The sequence below is a fragment of the Ursus americanus genome, chromosome 16 (assembly GCF_024610735.1).
Source record: "Ursus americanus isolate L20-20 chromosome 16, mUrsAme1.1.p, whole genome shotgun sequence".
In the NCBI taxonomy this organism is placed as follows: domain Eukaryota; kingdom Metazoa; phylum Chordata; class Mammalia; order Carnivora; family Ursidae; genus Ursus; species Ursus americanus.
This window is the reverse complement of record NC_142142.1, coordinates 48,438,595-48,459,737: the sequence shown is the minus strand read 5'-3', so window position 1 is coordinate 48,459,737 and position 21,143 is coordinate 48,438,595. Positions and strand designations below refer to the sequence as shown.

General features: G+C 53.6%; 1 protein-coding gene across 1 annotated transcript in view; it reads left to right on the top strand.

The window, feature by feature from the left end:
• The first annotated feature begins 12,447 nt into the window (after positions 1-12,447).
• The window catches only part of POU2F3 (POU class 2 homeobox 3), a 68,118-nt gene continuing 59,422 nt past the window's right edge, over positions 12,448-21,143 (top strand). Inside the window, exons 1-2 of the mRNA XM_087868026.1 lie at positions 12,448-12,463; positions 12,714-12,782. Coding sequence (XP_087724152.1) covers positions 12,448-12,463; positions 12,714-12,782 — 85 coding nt within the window. The remainder of the gene's footprint in view (positions 12,464-12,713; positions 12,783-21,143) is intronic.

Sequence of the window (21,143 nt, the reverse complement as noted above, 5' to 3'; positions counted from 1 at the left end):
GCCACGGGAAGCAGGCACAGACCTCCACATCTCTGCTGGGCCTGCATGCCCACAGGCCTTTCCAGATCCCCTCCTGCTGTGAGGGTGTGGGAGGTGCCTCCCTCTCTCCAGACCCAGGGCTCTGAATCCCAGCCCTCCCTCCCTTTGCCCCGGAGAAACTGTCCCCCGCCTTCCCTTTCCTGCCTTCTTCCTATCGGCCCTGAGAGTATTGAAATCTTTCCCACCTCAAACACAAAAGAACAAACCCTTCCTACCAGGGCCCTCTCCACCTCTGCCCTATTTCTCCCCAAGTCTTCAGTCATGCTTCCTGCCACAGTCCTCCTCCTCCTTCGCAATTCCCAACCTCACTGCCGCGACTCAAGGCTCTGCTGCAGTCTGCAGTAGCAAGCTGTGTGTTACCGACACCGTGGACCACTCCCACCTCAGTCAGGCCCTCCCTTGCCCATGTGTTCCTGCATCATGTTCTGTGATGCCGCCAGCCTCTACTGCTTGAGGGACTCCAGTGTTCCATGCACCTGCCGGCCTTCCCTTCGCTGGTACTGCTGACGCCCCTCCTAGCTCCTTCCCCTCTGCTGGGGGTCCCAGCTCAGATGTCTATTCCTCTAAGGCCCCCATTGCACACCTCCATTTTTCAGTTAGAGGACATGCTCCAGTATCAGGGACTTGCCTTCCTGTTCCCCGCCCCGCAAACATCACCAGACTGTGAGCTTCCTGAGGACAGGGGACAGTGTCTGGTGTCCGTTCTGTTTCCAGCCCCTAGCTTAACACACAGTGCCAGTGGGTACTCAGTACAGCTCTGAACGGATGAATGAGCGAACGGCCACTGACCTTCTATGTGTCGGGGTGTACGACTGCATGTAGCTCAGAAGCCCCAGAGGCCATGTGGGAGGTAGGACATTTTAACCAGCAGAGCTGTCCAGCAACAGATGGCCACCAGACAAGGCCAGGACTCCTGTCACTGCATGGATTGGGCTAAGGCTGGCTGACTCAAACTGCGGTTCCATGCTTAAGTCTGGCCTTTGATGGGGAGCGCGGACCAAAGACCCAACAGCACTCTGAAACCAAGATTCAGTATTTCTGACTTGCCTGGAACTGGGACCCTCACCCGTAAGTCCCCCAGCCACGGAGGGGCACTCAGGGCACCACAGGGGTGAGATCTCTCCAGTCTTGCAAGTTAAGGATGCTCAAGCCGAGGTCCCACATCCCCCATCACCGCAAGAGGGCGCGCTGGCCTTAGACTTGCTCCTTGCGTGCCGGTGGACTTGGAAGCTTACTTACCTGGTCTGAAGAAGACCTGGAGAGTCGGGAAAGGACTGAGGCAGGGTTCTGCTGAAGGTGTCATCAGAGTGGCCAGACCCAGGCCCAATGCAGTCCCCAAGACCAAAAAAGCTCTGTGGAAGACAGTTGCTATGCTGTTTTAAAAGCAAGTTCATGCGGTGCCTGGGTAGTGCAGTCGTTAAGCGTCTGCCTTCGGCTCAGGGCGTGATCCCGGTGTTCCGGGATCGAGTCCCCGATTGGGCTCCTCCGGTGGGAGCCTGCTTCTTCCTCTCCCACTCTGCCTGCTGTGTTCCCTCTCTCACTGGCTGTCTCTCTGTCACATAAATAAATAAAATCTTTAAAAAAACAAAACAAATAAAATAAAATCAAGTTCATATCATTACTATCTATTTTTCAGAACCTTCAAGTGCAAGTGGGCAGTGACTTTGTGTGTACTACTCCCGTTAGAGGTGAGCGAAGGCTGGGTATGGGGTGGGGAGAGTGCGTGCCTGGGACTGGGGACTCGGCATTAGGGATATCAGGGGCAGAGAATAGCTCAGTGTCCTGACTCCCTTGTCCTCTCTGGTCCACTCCCCAGAAACAGTGACTTTATCCTGGTTCCCAGAGCACCTCTCACTTTGTCACCTGACACTAACCCCCTCCACCCCCATTCTACAATAGTCCTCCTGGCAATGAAGCCATCAGATTGCCTCTGAGGTGTGATTTTAGAAGAGGCCTGCAAGTTCTTCTTGGCCTCTACTTTCCTTCCATCTGCTCTTTTGGGAAGCCTGAGCTGGGATCCATTCCATTCCCCATGGTTGCCCCAAGGCAGGGAGCTGACCCCCACCCCGTACCCCCACGCTCCGGGCCCTACAGCCCATCTGGCAGGCAGAAGGAGCTAGAAGGGACTTGTTGTTTGGTGGCCTTCCAGGATGCCTCGCTCTCCACCCTTCTCCCAGCCCTGACAACTCAATCCAGCTGACATGACAGGAAATGAGAGTGAGCAACAGGGCCCACAGCCAAGAAGGCCACTTTGCCGAGGCAGAGAACAGGGCCAGGGGGCCCACCTCCCTCCCCCAAGCACCTTCTCTCAACGGAAGATAGTGCATCCAGCAATGTGTCTGAAAGGGAAGGCTGGCTCCTGGAGCCTTCTATCCTTGAAGCAAAAGGAGCTGAGGGCCTGCTCAAGTAGAAATGGGCCTCCGGAGATAGTGACTTCCAAGGGGATCAGATGTCACCCCAGGAAGACCAGGCGGACCTGGGGTTGTGTCAGAGTTGATCACAGTTTGGGGAGTATCCTGGAGTAAGGTTTTGGCTACTCTCTGAAAAAGTCCTCCAGCTGTTGAGAAAGGGTGGGGGTAAGGGAAGCAGGGAGTACTCGTTTGCATTTCGTTTGCATTTCATTTGCATATGCCTCTTTTGATGTCCAAAGGCAATGAAATTTCCTGTCCTTGCTTCTTTTTCCCTTTCTTTCCTCTGTTCCTTTTCTAACCTCCAGGCAACCTCCTATCTCTCTTCTCTTCCCCACAGCTTTTCCTCTCCCAGGCCGAACAGAGAATGCGGAGTATTAGGCCTGGGAGTATTAGGCCCAGGGATCTCCCATCTGCCCAGAACTCAAAAAACTGGTTTCATGGAGCTTCTGAGTTCTGGGAAAGAGGGAGGGATAAGGAGGTCTTTTTTGCACTCCCATTCAGTTCGTCTAACTGAAACGATCACCAGGCAAGGCAGAGAGGGAAGGAATAGAGATTGTCCAGCTTTGCCCATTGCCCCATGTTTGCATGCTGCAAACCCACCCAACCTGCTAAGACTCTGGAAGAGCCTATGAAGGAGGAGCAGGGAGAATGGAAGGGTCTCTGCTCTGCTGCGACTTGTCCACTTGCCCCGTGACCTTGGGCGAGCTCCTCCCCCTGTGGACCTGGGTTCCTCATATAAATGACAGTCTAGATTCCTTCCACCTCGAGGACATGATCACAGAAGAGAAGGGGAGTCTCCAGCACAGACACGGAGGGTAGGGTTAAAAGCCCCGGCTTTAGGGACACCTGGGTGGCTCCGTGGGTTAAGCGGTTAAAGTTAAGCATCTGCCTTGGGCTCAGGTCATGCTCAGCGGGGAGCCTCCTTCTCCCTCTCCTCCCAGCTTGAGCTCTCTCTTGCTCTTTCTGTCGCTATCTCTGTCTCTCTCTCTCAAATAAATACACAGAATCTTTAAAAATAAAAATAAATAAATAAAAGCGCCAGCCTCGGAGTCACGCAGACCTGCTCTAAACCCTAACTCTGCCATCGACCAGCTGTATGAACCTCCCTGAACCTTGTCTATAAAAGGAGTCTCCAAAATTGTATCTTCCTTCTAAAGGCGCGCTGAGTAAGACCGTACATGGCCGGCGTGTGGCACCTGTCTTGGCAGATAGGAAGCACTCAATATTTATTGAACGAATGAGTCCAGGGATGAAGGTGAGGTAATGTCTGTCGCCCTCTCCCCATCCCCACCCCCTCACCCTCCCATCCTCCCACCCCCTGTCTGGAATCCAGAGCTGGGCTTCCAACGGTGAGCCTTCCAGGTTTCACCTCTGCCTCAACGGTTCACCTCATCCCCAGAGCCCCAGAATCCTAGCCTGCAGGTGCTGGAAGGCCCTTGGAAGCCGTTAGTCACATGCCACCCCCACCTCCCACCCCGGGCTTCTGGAAAAGCAAAGGCCAGAGAACAAAGGTAACTCCGCACATGAAAAGAGAAACAGCGGGTCCCAAACGTGGTGGTCAGAGAATCAGACCCCGTTGTATGCAGCCACGCAGACGCTATGCAAATGGGCGTATGGAGATCGCAAGCACACGGGGTATATAAAGGGGTATATAAACTACGCGGGCATTTTGCTAGCATGGTGGTAGATGAAATACCGTTGTAGATAAGAGAGGGACCTCAGGGAAGGAGCCAGACCTGGAGTGGAGGAGGGAGGGAAAGGAGGGAAGGAAGGAGGGACAGGTTAGAGGTGTCCTGAGAGGGGTCCCTGGGTTCAGGAGGCGCCTGAGGAGGCTTTCCTGATCTCTTCCCCCAGCCAAAGGATCAGGAAGAAAGTCCTCTTCCGTCTTGCCAAGAGTGGGAAGAAGGGAAGATGATGTGACTGGGGGAGAGGGGTTTGTAGGAAACAGGTGCTTACTGGGCACTTCCTGCTCCTCCAGGGCCTCTGTGGCACCTACAGAGCCCTCCGCCACCCCCCCCCCAAGCCTGTGTGTCCCGGCCTTGTGCTCACCGCCCTGGGGGCAGCCAATTAGTTAAGGACCCGGAGGTAGGATAAAAAAAAGTCCCACAGAAGCCGCCACCTGGGCTATGAAGCGCACTGAAGTGTTACGCTAATTTAGTAAAAGATCATTTCACTTCCAGCTTCAGAAAGGAGGTGGCATGTGAACTGTGCAGAGGGAGTAGCGTGCCTTGTATCAGAACAGGAGCCCTGGTTCTTACTGGCTGTGCAACCCTGGGCGAGTTCCACTCTCTGAGCCTCATTTTACCCACCTGTTAAATGGAAATAATAAGAGTCCCATTTACGAGTTGTTATGAGGACGAGACAAGATCGGAAGCCTTTAAAGTGTTGGTTAGCACAGTGCCTGGCATGCAGCGGGGAGCTCAATAAATGCTGGATATTATAATAGGGGATCATGGGGGGGTAACATACCAGATGGAAAGAACACCATAAACAAGGCAGAGAGGCAGAAAAGCTCAGGACCTGTTCTGTGAGCAGGAAATAGTCCTTGAGACTAAGATGAAGGTAGGTTGGTAAGGACACCTGTCTGGAAAGGAGGGCAAAGTCCTGTGCTTGGGTCAGCCCATGGCTCTCTGGGTTTACAGACAGGTGGTCCCTTGGCCTTGGCATCACTTTCTGGGAGCTAAGGAATGGAGGAGAAGAGTGGGGGGAATTTAGATGATGAGTCTATAATGGGTGCTACAAAGAGCACTGGAGCAGGAGTCCAGAGAACTGATTGAGTCAGACTCTATCACTAGGGAATTGTATACCTTTGGCGAGTCCCTTCCCAGCTCTGTAGATGAGGCAGGCGGCTGTTCCCATAATCCCTGACCCTGGTAAATAATTTTCACATCATCTTCTCATAGAAACTCAGAGCCACCTGGGACCTGGAGGACAGGGAGGGGTCAATGTCTTCACCCAGAAAATGGGATAATAAGCTGGGCCCCATCTAGCTCCCGGGATGTTGTGAGCACGTATGGGGGGCTGAGTTTGGCCACCTGCTAAACTGCGTATAGATAGATGCCAGTTATGATGAGCACCTGCCCCGTTTTACAGATGAGTAAACTGAGTGCGAGAAGGTGAAAAGCCTTGGCTCTTGTCACCCAGCTGGCAAACGGTGGAGAGAGAGGATTCCAAAGCCAGATTCTTTCCAGAACACCCCCACGGCTTTTCTAAACGCTCTAGACTCCTTGCAGCCCTTACCCTTTGGGAGTCTGTCCAGACAGCAGCTCAGGCCCCGGCAGGATAATCCATCAGGGGTTCCTAAAAAGGGCCAGCTGGACCAGGAGTCTGGGTCTCTGTGGGCGCGGTAGGGAGAGGCTGCCAGGCCAGGTTAGGGCAGACAGGTGTTCCTCGGGGTCGGGACCCGCCCCGGCAGCAGCCTCTGTCCCCCTCCCCAGGTCCCCAGCTCCCCGTATGCAAATCACTGGTTTGCATGGGCCCGGGGCCAGGCGCGGGGGCCCTGCCAGGGGGCGTGGCCGGCGGCCCCCGCCCCGCGCCGCGCCGCGTGCTCACCTGGGGAGTGTAGCAATCCTGGCGGTGCAGAGTGCTGCCCGGGCGGGAGCAGCGGAGCGCGCGACAGCGGCGGCGACGGCCCGGCAGCGGCTTCCACGGCGGCGGCGGCGGCCGGGGGCGGGAGGAGGCAGACCCTGGCTTCCCAGGGGGCCCGGCTGGGGCACTCGCGAGGGGCCTGGGGGGGCCCTGGCTTTGGCCCCGCCTGGGGCAGGATGGTGAATCTGGAACCCATGCACACAGGTGAGGGGTGGAGGGAGTGAGCGCTGACAGGTGTCAAAGAAGGGGCGAAGGGGTCGAAGGAGAGGGGCACCGTTCTTGGGGGGGGTCTTCTTCCGCAGCAACCAGGAGAGGACAGTGTGGATAGCGGGTCATCCAGGGGCGGGCGGCGTGGGTAGGTGGATGTCGGGGGACCCTGGAAAAGAATGGAGGTGGGGACTAGGGGGGTGAGGGGTGGGAGGGCTTCGGAAGCCTCCAATCTGGAGAGTGGCGGATGTGTGGGACTTGGGTATGCTAAGCTGTTGTAGTCTGGCTGAAGTTGCTCTGTTCTCTGATCGCAGAAGGGTGGCTCACTCCCTCAGCCAGGGGTGTGGACCTGGGAGTGCATAAGTGAAGAAAATACTTGTATCCACATGTTACGTGTTTTGTGTCTCCGTCCTTTATGTGAAGTAGAGGCAGAGTGGGCATTTGCAAGGTGTGGGGGGGGCGCTAGGAGAAGCGAGTGGTGCTTGGCAATGACAGAGGCACACCTGGGGCAGGTGCAATGTATTGATTAGGGCTTGTGGAAACATGTGTCCCTGTGTGTCAGAGGTGAGTCTATTGTCCTCGTGTGTGTGGGGGGGGAAGGTGGAGCAGACCCCATGTGTGAAGGGGTGCCTACCCACATGCTTTGTGGATACTGGCGATACTCTAGGCTCTGTGCTGGGGAATCCGCGTGCAGGTGTGGGTCAGGAGCTCTGCGGGACCCTGAAGGAGGAGCAGCCAGCCACACGGACCTATAGGATAGGTGCTTCCATTTCTGTGTCTCAGAGGGGGTGGTGAGAGGTACACCCTCTGTGTCCCATGTCCCATGGATTCAGATACCAAGCCCCCCCTTTCCTCTGGGAAGGAAGTTAGGAGATGCAAATGCTTTTCCAGGAGTCAGTTTCCCCTATGTGAATGACATGTGGGCATGGTGCAAACCGAGGCCCCTCTGTTCACCCTGCTGCTCCAGCCTCCCACAGATGGGCTAGGGCAGGAGCTCCTAATCCCTAATGGTCGTGCTTGGCGCTAGGGTGGGCCTTCTAAAGGTCTGAGGGTTTGAGTGGAGAACAGACTCGAGGTGTAGAAGGCTAAAACGGATTTGGCCATTTCAAACCAGCAATTTGCCTCTCAGAGAGGGAGGGCAGCACCCCGTGACTTTTAGTTAGGATTTCAGGGCTGTTGATGGGAATTCCGTACCTGGTCTCCTTTCTGGAGGAGTAGGGAGGAAGAGTGAGGAGAGGCAATTTTCCTGACCCACCCCAAGGAGCAGAGCAGTCTGGAGGCTTTGGCCCTTCCTAGGGCCCACCAATCCTGAGAACAGGCAGGAGCGGGTGCACGAGGGGACCGAGGGTCCACAGTTCCCCAAACAGTGAATGAAAGTCAGGCTCATGGAGAGATGTGGATCCCCAGGTGCCAGGACATGCCAGAAAGGGCCAGGTGAGGCCAAAGGAAGCATCTAACTGGGTGTCATCCGATATCTGGAGAAAGTCTGTTTCCAGACCCCGTGGCACCAATATGGAGCTGGGCATTCCTGGGGCCATTCCCCTGCTCTCCCCACTTCACTTCCCAACAAGAAGGCCTTGGCTGGAATGGGAGCAAGACCTCAGAAATGTGGGCCCTCAGCGGGAAGTTCTTCAGGGACAAGATCAGAGACTTCCTAGGGGTTTTCCACCTCATTGTCTGCTGGAGGCTCACGCTCTGGGGGAAGTGGGAGGAGGTGGGACAGCTGGGACCCAGCAGGGAAATGCCTAGGGGCTAAGAGGATCTGGCAGAGAGGAGAGCATTGAGAAGGCCAAGCCCCCCACACCCTGGCCTTGGAGGCAGCTCCAGGCTGAGGCCTCCCTCGCCCTCTCCTGGAGGCAGGGGTTCCCAACACAAAAGGGGGGATTGAGTGCAATCCAAGGTAGGGCTCCCCTCTACGCTGGGTGGGTTACCTGACTGGCTTGTCTGCATTTACCTGCTGCCCCTCCCCAGCCCACTTCTTTAGTCTGCCTGCACCACCCTGAGAGCTCTGGCAGGCTGGCCCCTCAGTGGTGTCTGCTTCCCCTTTAGTGGCACCTCAAAGGGATCCCTCAGCTTGGGACTTTCTGTGGATCTCTCGCTAACTGGGTCTCCATTTGATGGCTCTCCTTGCTGGGTCTTCTTGAGCTTTTCAGTCTGAGGTCATCCAGTGGGGTCTTTCAGTGTGGGACCTGCCGTGGGGTCTGTGAGGGAGGGTCCCTCTGTGGAGTGTCTCATTATGGGTCCCTCTGTAGGGTCTCTCAGTCCAGGATCCTCTTGGTGGAAATTTGGTCTCTTCTGAGTCTTATTCCCAACCCCCCACCCTGTAATTCTGTGTCCTGTCTTTTCTTCACAAACAGCACTTTCCCTGTGAATTTCCAGTCCTGGGCCCTTGGGGACTCCTCCTCAATTGATTTTATGGGAACAGTTTGAGTGAGGGAAAGAGGGGGAGCAAGAGCACACAAAATAGGGCACAGGCTCACACCGGGTCCCACAAGCAGGTCCAGGAGCTCTGTGGCCCCCGAGTCTGCCCATCTTTCCACTCTGATGACCTGGGTGCAAGCCATGATTCAGGTCGGCCTGGGGTCTGGGCGCTTTGTACTTTACAGAGCATCTCTCCCCAGGAATGAGGTCACCAGACATGGGGGTACCCCAGCCAAGGTGTGGGGAGGCCTCCCTACTCCAGGGTCAAAAACAGGGAGAGGGGTAGACAAGAGTCAGACAGACAGCCGCGGAGGGAGAGAAGAAACAGGAAAACAGTGAGAATTTGTTTGGAGAGGAACACCTGGTTGGCCCCAGGCTTGTCTTTTTCTTTCTCTTCACTGTGAGCTGTTGCCCGTCAAGGTTGGGATCAAGGCTCACAGACGATACCAGTTACAGCTCAGGGTTACCATTCAGGTTGGAAGGCCTTGTTGTGAGAAGAACTGGCTTCATCTTGAAGAAGAAGTGACAGAAGTCTTTTTTTTTTTTTTTTTTAAGATTTTATTTATTTATTGACAGAGAGAGAGACAGCCAGCTAGAGAGGGAACACAAGCAGGGGGAGTGGGAGAGGAAGAAGCAGGCTCCCAGTGGAGGAGCCTGATGCGGGGCTCAATCCCAGAACGCTGGGATCAACCCTGAGCCAAAGGCAAATGCTCAACGACTGAACCACCCAGGCGCCCCGAAGTGACAGAAGTCTATTCCAGGAAACAGCTGGAGTCATGGCTAGCTCAGAAGTAGGACTGGTGGGCCCCTTGATTTTCTTCTGGTAGAAGTGCCCCCATTGGTGAGCATGTGAGGAAGAAGTCAGGAGGGAGCTCCAGTCCCTTCGGAGAGATGGAGCTGGACAGTAGGAGAGAGAAGGATAGGTGCTCTGCTTCTCCCCGGCAGAGCCTGGACTTGGGGGTTCAGTACATTGTAGACACTCAGCCTGCAGCCTGGGGGAGATGCCAGCCCTTGGCTTTGTTCCTTCAGGCTCACACACGCATCCTGGTTCACAGGTGGATGAGGAGGGGCTGCTCATGGGTCATGCCAAGGCACAAGGAGGGCAAGGCCAGCAGCCAATGTCTTGCCCCAGCTTCAGAGCATGATGGTGCCAGTGAGGCAGAAGAGGGTCTGTGTCTGGTATCTGGGATCTTACACAGAGCAGCTGAGCCTCCCCAGGGAAGGGAGTGATGGCAGGGAGCCTACTCAGTCGCCTGCCTGCCGAGATAAGAGCCGAGAAGACTAGCCCCACCCCACGGCTCCCTCGCTCACCCCCGGCAAGTGCTGTCGGACAGGCAAAGGGCTATGGCTTCTTGGGGAGTTTCGGTGTTGGCCCATTTTTAGGCTGAGACCCAAGAGTTCGTCCCACCCATCAGCCTCAGCCTCCCACCCACAAGAACTGGTTTTCCGGACCTTAGCATCCTGTGGGACTTACAAAGAGCTTCTATGGATCATCTCAGCTTGCCCCTCCATTCAGGCTCCAATCCCTGTCCAGTCCCAAAGTGTCACCATGTCACTCCCATAATGGGTCCATCAAAGGAGAAGCTGTCCTGGCAGAGTGTGGGCCTTCACCTCCTTCCAAAGTCATTTTAAGACATGATTAGGAGTACCTTTTAAGCTAATTCAAAGGCTGAGTGAGGGATGGCTTTTGGCTATATTTAAAGGCAATGCAGGGAAAGGGTGTCAGAAGGGAGTCTGGGTTACAGGCATGAAATTGTGGTTTAGCTAAACAGTTACCCTTCTTAAATGTCAGGAATTTGAAATAAGTTGATTTGAGAATCTGGTCATCATCCCAGCCTTACTGCCTCTTAAACCCATCCTGTCCCCATGAGCTCTTGCCCCGTGAAGTCAGAATTTGGAGAACGTCTGTGGCTTCCCAGGTAAAAGACAAATTATGATAGCGCTGAGACAGAAAACCAAAGCTATTTCTTGTTATGGGAGAAGGGGACTAACAGAGAAGCCTAAGTATCTGTTTAGTTCATTATTTGATCGCGAGCTTACTTTGTGCCAGAACTGTGCCAGGCAGTTTTCATTCAGTATTCTGTTTGCTCCTTTAAAGAACTCTGGGAAGTTATCATTAGTCCCAATTTTTAGATGAGAAAATGAAGGTTCAAATATGTGGCCAGCGTTCCCCTTAGTTAGTCATGGCGCTGGGATTAAATCCAGGTCTCTGGGCCACCAAAACCAATGCTCTGAGGCCACTCGAGGCCCTCTGAGGCAGTTTAGAGAACCGAGGGGCCAGTCTCTGATGTTTTCCTCAGCACCACTGAAGAATCCCTATGGAGGAAGCGAATGCTGAGCAGCTTTGTGTTAGGCTAAGCAAAGTCCCTTTCTCTATTGGAGCGAAGGTGAGCAGCAGCCCTTTGCAGATGTGTCCAGGTGACCCACTCTAGTTCTGCATATTCACGCATGACTGACTCTACAGAAAGTTTCGAACTACAGCAGGAAGGACTTAGGTTAGGCTCAAGAAGTGCCTTCCTAAATGTAGCACAGTGGGACAGGTGGTGAGGTGTGCTTGCAAGGTCTCCCCTAGAGGTCTGCGACTGTGCGGGACATGGAGCTCCAAGTATTTACCTGGGAGTCATCACAAAAATATTCCTCCAACCACAGTGGCTCCCCAAGTTGCTTATCCCGTCCTCTGCTTCTGGGGTGTTCTAAGAGCTGGAGAGCCTCTGAACCTCCGTCTCTGTCTTGCTTGGCACGGCAGTCACCCCTCCTGCACTGCAGTCACTACACCCCCAGGGGCCATAACTTAAATCTCTGCCAGAGCCACACACAACATTGCCCTAAAAAAAAAAAAAAAAAGGTTTCTCCCCGCTTTTCCCGGGGCGGAGGTCCACCCTTTCCCTCATCCTGATCATCTCCAGACCTCGGGCGTCCAGACTGCCAACTGCCTGATTACCTGATGCAAATTAAGACTGCATGCTTAACTGGGATTGGCTGGGGAGCCGGGTATGCAAATTGTCTCACCAAGACTTTATCTGGTTTGAAAGAGTTAAAGTGCTGCCCCAGAGAAGGGGGTGGGGGTGGTGGGGGGGGTCAACACGATTTGAATAAAATATTCTTCTGTCTTTAACGGCCTCAGTATTTGGGTGGTTTAATAAGGAGAGGAGCTGAGAGAGTGAGTTAGTTCAAAGTTGCCTCTTTGCCTCTCTCTGCTGATCCTGGAGGAGACTTTAGGGGCCTCTTAGGTGGTGGCAGCTGTCTGTTATGGGTAAATGTTTAATTTATTGAAATGAAGCAGGGCAGCGAGGCCGGACCAGCAGCGCTAGGGGGCTGAGACCGGGCCTGGTGTAGGTATTCTCTCTCTGCGGGGCACTGACCCGCCCACCATCCTTTTCTCCCCGAGCACGTTGAAGGAGTAGGAAAGAAGGTAAGGATCCCCAGAGGAGAAGGATCTCCGGAGGGCCACACAGGAGCTAGGATTTGATCCCCAGACAGTGGGCTGACCTCTGAGAACCAGACAGAGAACAGGGGCAGGAATTGGTCAAGAAAGGTGAGAAGGGCAAGCCTGGGTTCAAGGGTACTCTTACCTCCCTAGGTAGGGTTATTACAGGGCGGGGAGGTGGGGAGGGGAGAAGGGTATTTCTTATGCTACTTTAAAAAAATAAAATAAATCCCCCAAATCCCAAAGGCAATGAGGATTGAAAATGGGAAGCATTCTCCCCCACCCCCCACCTCGCCGTACCCCTCCCCTTGTTAAATTTTTACCAACTGAGCCTGGTGATTGAAGGAAGTGACAATGAATGATGCAAAAGGTGAGAGATCCCACAGTAGCAGCAGCGAAGGGGGAAAGAAAGGCCAGGGAAAGGGGGCGCGCCTGGGGGGAGGGGATTGGTGCCCTGAGCTTATGAATATTCTAATGGTTGTATGTTCGGGAATCAGGAATTTGAAAGTCTGATGGTTGTTGTAATTACACATTCATCTTTGCTGTTTCGTTAAAGCCACATATGTCATAGCAAGAAAAATTGTGACCTGTTATTAAAATCAGTTGTGTTTTCCCTGCAGATATCAAGATGAGTGGGGATGTAGCAGATTCCACGGATGCTCGCAGTGCCCTCAGCCAGGTGGAGACAGGTAAGGGTCTTCTCTTCCGGGGAATGAAACAAGAAAGCACGGGTGGGAGCGAGTTGTTGCAAATCATCATGGAACAATGCGGTATCTTTTCTCGCTCAGTCTTTCAGCCAATCGGACCCCAAAGCTGGGTCTTAGGAAATGAAGGGATTCCTTTAGAGACGTAGGATGTGACCCTGGAGACTTCAAACAGTACATAGTGGTCTAGAGGGGGACAAAATCTCTGGAACTAGGCTAGGAAAGGGCCAGTTCCTGAAAAACAAAATGGAAACAGGAAAGTTAGGGAGATCAACTTCTCGATGTGCCGTTTCAAAACGGTGGAAGCGGCAGGCTGTGGTCCTAGCCGCTGCTGACTGATGGAAAGCACTGTGTGTCTTCAGGAGATGGGCACCAAGGCCTTTTCACCCCAGATTTCTCAACAGGCCTACTCAAGGAACTAGCCAAAGAGGCCCGTGCCCAAGTGTTCCTCTTCCAAATTGCATGCACGTGGGTGGTAAAGAGACCCAGAAAGAAAGGCTCGGTGCCTGGAAGATGACTTTGCTTTGTGAAGAAGAGAAAGAGGGCAGGAAAAAATTGGGAAGAAAGTTTCATAGCTCTCTGCTTTTAACTCCACAGTCCAAGCTTTGCTTTGAAAGCTCCATATAATTAAAAAGAACTTAAAGAAACATGAGTATAAATTGTAACACCACCAAATAACTTTAATAGCCTTCCAACAAGACCTCAATTAGTCTTTCATCTGGATCATTAGAGACGTAGAAATTAGAAGTGGAAGAGAATCAATGTCCCCCAGAGCTAAACTCTTTTCCCAAGTCTTCAGGTGCAGTCTAATCCCATTCTTGAAGCTTGGGTCAGGGGCAAGATAATTGGGGGGCTTGGGGGGGCATCTGCAGGGTACACTTACCATAAACTTTTCCGCCTCCCCAATCTAACATTTAAACAACCCTACTGCACAGGTGGGGCTCTAGGTTCTCTGGTTTTCTTTGTGAGTAGGGATCGCTGGGCTAGGAGAGTGTGGGCTGGTTGCACTCATTTTTCAATTGATTTAATTGCTGAGTGGGTTTTCCTAAGGGTCTGTGGAGGGGGGCTCTTGTTCTCCCCAGTTGAGAAGCAAATTTCCTCCAACCTGAAAAACTGGAGCAAGGCTTTAAAATCAGTTCAGCTGGGGGCACCTGGGTGGCTCAGTCGGTGAGGCATCCGACCCTTGATTTCAGCTCAGGTCATGACCTCAGGGTCATGGGATCGAGCTCTGCGTGGAGTCTGCTTGGGATTCTCTCTCCCCCTTTGCCTCTGCCCCTCCCCCTGCTCACTCCATCTCTGTCTCTCCATCTCAAAATAAATAAATAAAATCGTTAAAAAATAAATAAAATAAAATCAGTTCAGCTGGAGAGTGATAGGTAGTCTCGGCTGTAACACTCCTCCCTGGAGAAGAGTCAGACTCTGGAATCCACTGTCCAGGAGAAGCTGGGTTGCCCTTTCCTGGTGGCAGGCTGGCTGGAGCCAGTTCGGCTCACCTGGGCCAGGTATACTACCCCAGGTGCGTGGGGACACAGCTAAGAGAGTGTCCATGCGGGAAGAAGACCGCACTTAGCAGGCTGGCTGGCACTGGTGTTCTGTTCCTAGTTAAGCGACCAAGTCAGGGTAACCGTGTTGGGAGTGGAAAGGAGCTACATGGGACTCTAAAAGGTGAGCCAGGAGAGAGAGGGGGTTCAGATCCTGGGTGGGGGTTAGGAAGGCGAAGGTGTTAGAGATGATGTGAGCATGTTTTCACCTCCTATCTGAAACTCTGGGAGCTACATACACACTAAATTGAAGGAGAAGGAATCCAGACATAAGCTGGCGCTTTGGGAATCTGTTTGTCAGGGTTACTCCCAGTTCCGTATGTGACCTTATCCCAGCCACTTTGCCTCCTTAGGAGGCAGGAACAGATGATCTTCGAAGGGTATGGGTTTAAAATCACAGCTTAGCTGCTCACCAGTTGTATGATCTGATAAGTTGGTTTAGCCTCGTCTCTTCCGATTAATGTCGCTGCGATGATGTTTAAAGCCCGTAGCACGGTGCTTGACGCATGGCGGCTGTGATCGTCATTACGTCTAATGGCGTCATCATGATCCTGCGATTCTGTAGGTCACAGAAGGGGCATCACTGCTCCGCACCTTGGGGCCGCAGGTAGCTGAGATGCCCTTCTCCCGTTCACTCAGGCCAAGTGGGTCATCCCTGGAGGCTGGTTTTTCTCGTTTCACATTCAAGAAAGGGTTCAGTGTGGGTCTTCCTCAACTCCAAGGAGACCAAGAAGTCCATGCTCTGTGCTGTCCGCAACTTCTCCACCCCTAGATTCTTCGCTTCCAGGGACTCCGCGCCGTGGCCGGTAGCACCCATACTTAGGTGATCATCAAATTACTGTATGTTTTTAAGGGCAAGAAAAAAGAGGTAGCTAATTAAAGTAACCAAACTTCCTGGAAAGTCATTCTGACTCATTTTTTTTTACAGAGAAAAGCTTATTATGAGTCACAATGGTTACCAACTTGGTTAAATGGCTTCCTTTGGATTTTTAAAAGGCAGATTCCCCTTCCCAGCAGTGCGTGAATTAGGGGGTGGTTTGTCTCTGAGTTTTAAAGGAACTACAAACAAAAGGTGACCTAGAAACCCCCAGCTCACTGAGAGCACCTTCTGTGTTGTGTGAAATCCCCAAGGGGCACAAGGGTTGGGAGGTGGGAAAGGGAAGTCATTTCCCCATCCACACAGGCTAAGACTGCAAAGGAGAGCGTTCTCAGGTCCAGACACAGACCTCCTAGCTGGCAGAGACCTGGCAGGCAGCTCGCTTCCCTTTCCTCCCGCTTATAAGGAGCCGAGGCATGGACAGAGGGTGGACTAAGTCCCCAAGGCCCCCGAGTAGCTTTGTGGCAGCACTAGAGACCAGAAAATCTCCTGATCCCCTGTTCAGTCCTCCTCCCCGACCCTTCCCCCCCACCCCCAGAGGACTGGAGCCAAGATTCTAGATTTCTGAATCATCAGCTTTTCTATCTTTTCTTTAATTTCCCTGACTGTTATTTTTCCTTCATTCTTAAGGCTGACAACATTTTCTTTTCCTGTTCTCAACTGAGCGGTTGATAGGAATATGCAGGCTTACCCACATTTCGAAAGCCCCCGGGGTCTGTAACTGACGAACTCCCAGCTAACCCTGTGACTTTTGACCACACTGGTCGCAGAGCAGCCTCAAACACAGGGGAGGACAGAGACACTGGACATGGGAAAAAGGAGAGAAAGTCCAGCCACGTTCACGTAGCCTTTCCCCATAACTGGGCACATGGACGTGTGCCTAGGATTTCACATGCATCATCTCATTTCATTCTTACGATTCCCGTTTTTATCAAGGAGGAAATTGTGGCTAAAGAATGAGAAACTGACTTGTCTAGGACTGTACAGCTTCTAACGACGAATCAAACTTGGGCCTGTCTGACTCCATTAGATTCTCATCTTGGCTCTGCCATTAACTCCCTGCAGGTTATTGGGCAAGTGTTTTCCCCACCGGGACCTTTCTTTTCCTCCCATAAAGGAAGGATTTGGGCTGGATAATCTCTAGGAGCTGAATCTTGAAAACAGTGTACACGTTCTGCTTTTCCCAATTCTGCCATCACTTTCCACGTCCTGCATTTGTGTAACAGAGCGGAGCCCTCCCTCTCCAGGGCATCTCCCTCAGCCCCTCCCTAGTCCCTCCTTTCCAGTTACCTTCTCTGTGTCCCCTTGGACACCGCCAACCTCCTTGTTCCATTTACCTCTGATCCTCCTCTCCGACCTAGCTGGTAGTCCCGTAACCAACATCCAAGGAGCACACTAGTGTAGACCCTGGACTCAGAAAGGTGAAGAAGCAGTCCGTGTCCTCAAGGGGCTTTCCTTCCATCCCAGGAGTTCATGGCAGAAGGGATGATAATGTCAACTTGTGTCTAAAAGAGCACAGACACCTAGTGCATTTGGCCTTTACGACAGTTCTGTGAGGGTCGATCTCATCCTCCCACTTTGAAGATGAGGGATTTGAGGTGGATTTTTCCCAAGATCCCATACCTAGCAAATGACAGAGTTAAACCTGGGTCTTTCTAGTGACTTTCTACCCAAAGATGGTGGTGGGAAGACCGAGGACCAACAGAGGAGCCAGTGGCAGAGGACACAGGAGACTGGTAGCATCAGGAGAGGTGCCAGGATTATGGAGGGGGGCACCGGCCAACGGGGCAGGAGGGAAGCCAAACCCCTGGAAGGTGGGTTGATACAGGCCAAGGGGCAGAAGCCCTGTCTGGGGCCAAAACCTGCTTGCTGGGGGAGAGCGGGAACTCTGGTGAGCTGGGGAGGGTGAGCATCTAGCCTCAGAGAGAATTTTCTCCTTCCCTTCTCTCATTCTAAGACAGCCTCACTAAGGCACCAGTCTTCCCCACCCAACCCTTTGACGGGACACTAGGGTGGGGTTGCAAACCCAGGTGATAGTGGAGCAAATTCCTTAGCATCCTTGTCCCGCTCGGAGATATGGGAAGGAAGAACTCTGTGAGGGGAGCCAGGGGAGGCCAGGGAGCTAGAGATGAGGGAGGGACTGAGCTTTGTCAGTTGTCCATGCCTGCCAGTCTTCTCCACCTTCAGCTGTCCTGTCGGTGAGGCAGAATGGCTAACACCTGCCCCACCCTCCAGAAGGATTGCCAAGACATCGTAGCTGTTTGGGGACCCTTTTGCCCTGCACCCTGAGAAGTTCCAACATGGTTTTAGGAAGGAATGGGCATGACCACGTAGGGGAGTACAGAGAGGCTAGTGCCTCTCGTAAGATCCCACGGGAAGAGTGAGTAACTGACCCAAGACTAGAAAGTCCTTCTCAACCAATTCATTCCTCACCATCTCCACCCTACTGAGTCCCCAGGAAGAGAATGAGGGTAAAGAAATTATGTCTCATCACAACCAAGAGGTGAGGCTCTAGGCAGAAACAAGCAGAAGCCTTTTAGAGATGTGTATGGCTTTCAGTCCAAATATTTATGGAATAAAACTATTCTTTCCATGACAGAGAGGACAGCAGAAATCCAGGAAGTCCTGGGGGCGGGGGAGGTGAGGAAGAGTCTCCTATTGACAGCCCTTTCTGAATGAGGTACACGTGCACACACCGCCCTTTTCATGATTAAATGACAGAGTGGGTATGAACGTGCTCCGCAAAGGGGGCAGCACTATACAAATACAATCCATCATTAGGTTGATAATTATCAGAAACATTCCGGAGACAAGACAACACTCTGTCACTGAGCGATGTGGGACAAGTCTACCTGTGCTTTAGACTTGAGTTTCCTCATTGTAATAGAGGGAGGAGGGTGCTGGAAGAGTAAAAGGAAGGGGATGGACAAGTGGTCTCTAGGATTCGTACCTGCTGACCCTGGTCCTGCGCCTCCCTCTGTACCTGCCCTGCCCCTCCTCTCTCTTGAAGAGGAAAATGAAGCCACAGCCCTTCCACGTGTCAGGTGGGGGGCACTGATATGAATTCTTGAGGATATAGGGATTCTTGTCCATGCCTCTCTCTTCCTTTGGAGACATTTCAAAACCATCCCTGGAAAATGAAGGTATCTTCTGGTCTTAGAGATATTTTCCTTAAGGAAAGCTAAGCCCACGATTTCTCTTGGCCACCTAGTCTTGTAGGATATAGTCCTCAGTGCCTAGAAGTCCATTCTCATCTCTTGCCTGAGACCCGCACACTGCAGCATAAGCCTGTTGCCTCTGGTGATGGCCTTCTAAACCAGAGCGCTTCCAGTTTCGGTGAGAGGGAGATGAGAAGGTACCCACTCAGTACCCAGGCTTCATACCGTGGCTCCGTGTGCCGGAAATCCTGGGAAAGCAGCCTGTGGTGTCGGAAATTGCTTGTGTGCGCCTAGCAATCAGAGAACCCTTGCAAACAAGACAGCTACTACGACTGCTCTCACCTGTACCAGCCTTAACCACTCACAGCCTCTCGCTCCCCCACCATTCCCAAACCCAAGCCCCCAGGGCAACCAAGGCAGCTCCGTGCTGCCCAAATGAGCCATGGGTGACCGGGCCAGTCCTGCCTGGCACCAGTCCTTCTGACTTTGGGAGGTCTCTTGAAGGAAGTGTCTCCCCACCACCCTTGCCTCCATCTTTGCAGCCCCCAGAACGTGGACCTCCTTTCTCTTCTGCCTAAGAGGGGACAAAGAGAGGGAGCCCAGTGGGGGGCATCCCTGCGCTTTTACCATCCCAGTGGTTTCATCGGTGGGCATTCCTTAGGGGGCACTGCCTCTGCCTCTTGAACAAGCTGGGGTACAGGACTGGTTGTTCCACTTCCGGTCTGTCACAGACCAGCACGCGGTCCTACCACACAGGACAGTAGGTCATACCCACCACACGTGTTCCAGCGAGTCCCTACCTGCCATCAACAGGTAGCGCCCACTCGTCACAGGCTTGGGGCTCTATTAACATTTCTCAGCTCACTCTCTGTGTTTGTACTATCTGCTCTCGGACTCTTACACACAGTTCCCAGAGCAGCCCCGGCTGGTGGAGCACCTTGAGGGGCCCTGCCTTCCAGGAGTTGGCATTGTGTGTCAGAATCGCCCTGTCCTTTGGCATGGATATGGCCGCCCTTGGGTATCTCTTATGATCTTCTTCACCTTCCTCCCCTCCCACTGTGGGTCTCGTCGGTGTGATGCTGGGGGCTCCAGCAGAAGAGGTGGGTCCCAGGCTGTCCTCTGCGGGCAGGGGAGCGTGACCCCCCCCCCCCCGCCCCACGGACACAGAGTGGGAGGCTCAGACCACTGCCGCTTGCTGGGCCTCAGCCCTTCATTAAGGCACCCCACTTTTATAGCCCACCCCCACCCTCCCAGGTGTGAGTAAATGCTTTTGGTCTCTTGGGTCCACCCTCTTCCTCAAGAAACAATTAGGGCAAAGAACACCTGGTGTGGAAAAGTGCTGACCAAGTGGAAAAAGAATTTAAAGAGAAAGGAGCTACCAAAGTAGCCTGCGTTTTAGGGGCTTGAAGAGCAGCCCAAGTCCAGGTAACCGAAATGCAGTCCCACCCAGCGCCTCCATCCCCTGCCCCCCGCATCCCCTGCCCCCGCCCACAGCCCACAGACAGACCCACTTACACACTCACACTCACACTCACAAAATCTGCGCCTCCAAGCCCTCCGGCCCACGGGGGTGCGCCCCCTGGCAGTCTTCCCTCCTGGCAAAGGCTGCTCTTTCAAAAGGCAGCCTGGGGTTCCTGGGGGGGGGTGTCTGTGAACCTCTGCTGGAGGCGCTAGGGAGACCCGATATCAGAGTGTCAGGCCAGCATTTGCTAGTGGGTCCCCCATGTTGAAACCACCTCCCCTAGGAAGGGCTTTGCCTGGAATCACCCGTCCTTAGGAAGAGTTGTCGAAAGGGAGAAGCAGCTTTGGGAGGAGAGGGAGGGGAGCAGAGCTGAGTGTCCTTACAAGGGAAGCTGCCTGAGGTCACCCCAACTAGGGCTGGTCCCCCCTCACTGGAGCCCCGGGGGATCTGGCTGGGCAGGGCAGGCTCAGAGAATGAGGAGAGCCCACCCCGGTGGTAAATTTCATTTCCAGGGACTTCAGCCACTGACATTGCTGTCCCCTCCTGCCTCCTCCGTGGGCTGATACTCATGGGGGGGGGGGCACTTCTGGGGTAGCAGGAGGGCCCTGGAAGACTCAGGGAGGGCAGGCCTTTGTGCCAAGCCAGGAGCATGGGAAACTGAGCTACAGGCATCTCCCAAAAAGGACCAGTGCTGTTGACTCAAAAAATAATAGGTGTTCATTTGCATGGCATTTGACATACAGGTTCCATGCTGGGCTTTTCATCTCCTACCATCGCACCGTGGAAGCCCTCTAGATCTCCCCTCTCCCGCCACCTCCTTTGGGGGCCTGTGTCCTCCAGACTCCAGAACGTCCCCCCCACCACCACCTAGCCCATCCTTGGATTAGCCCCGGCCCGGCGAAAGCACAGCGGCGGGCCTCGCTTGGGTAGGCTTGGTCCAGATTTGCGGGAGGAAAGCAGGCAGGTGGGCTGGCAGGTCTGGGCACACACCCCCCCCCCCCCCGCCCGCTGGCCACCTATGTTAGGGGTACCCCACCTGCCTGCTATGGGCCGCAGCAAAGCCCCTGGCAGGGGGCTTGCCCACCCCACTCGCCCACCTGCTCAGGCTGGGAAGAGGAACAAAAAATCTAAGCCAGAGAGCCCAGAGAGGTGCCGAAAGGAGAGGAAACCCAGTGGTTGCTATGACGATGGGGTCTTGGTGCCCAATTTGCATAGGGCGATGATTTCCATACTGCAGGGTGAATTTCCATATCCCTGCCTCAAAGCCTGTTGGGGCGGGGAGGGGGAGAGGGGAGAGGTCATTTGAAA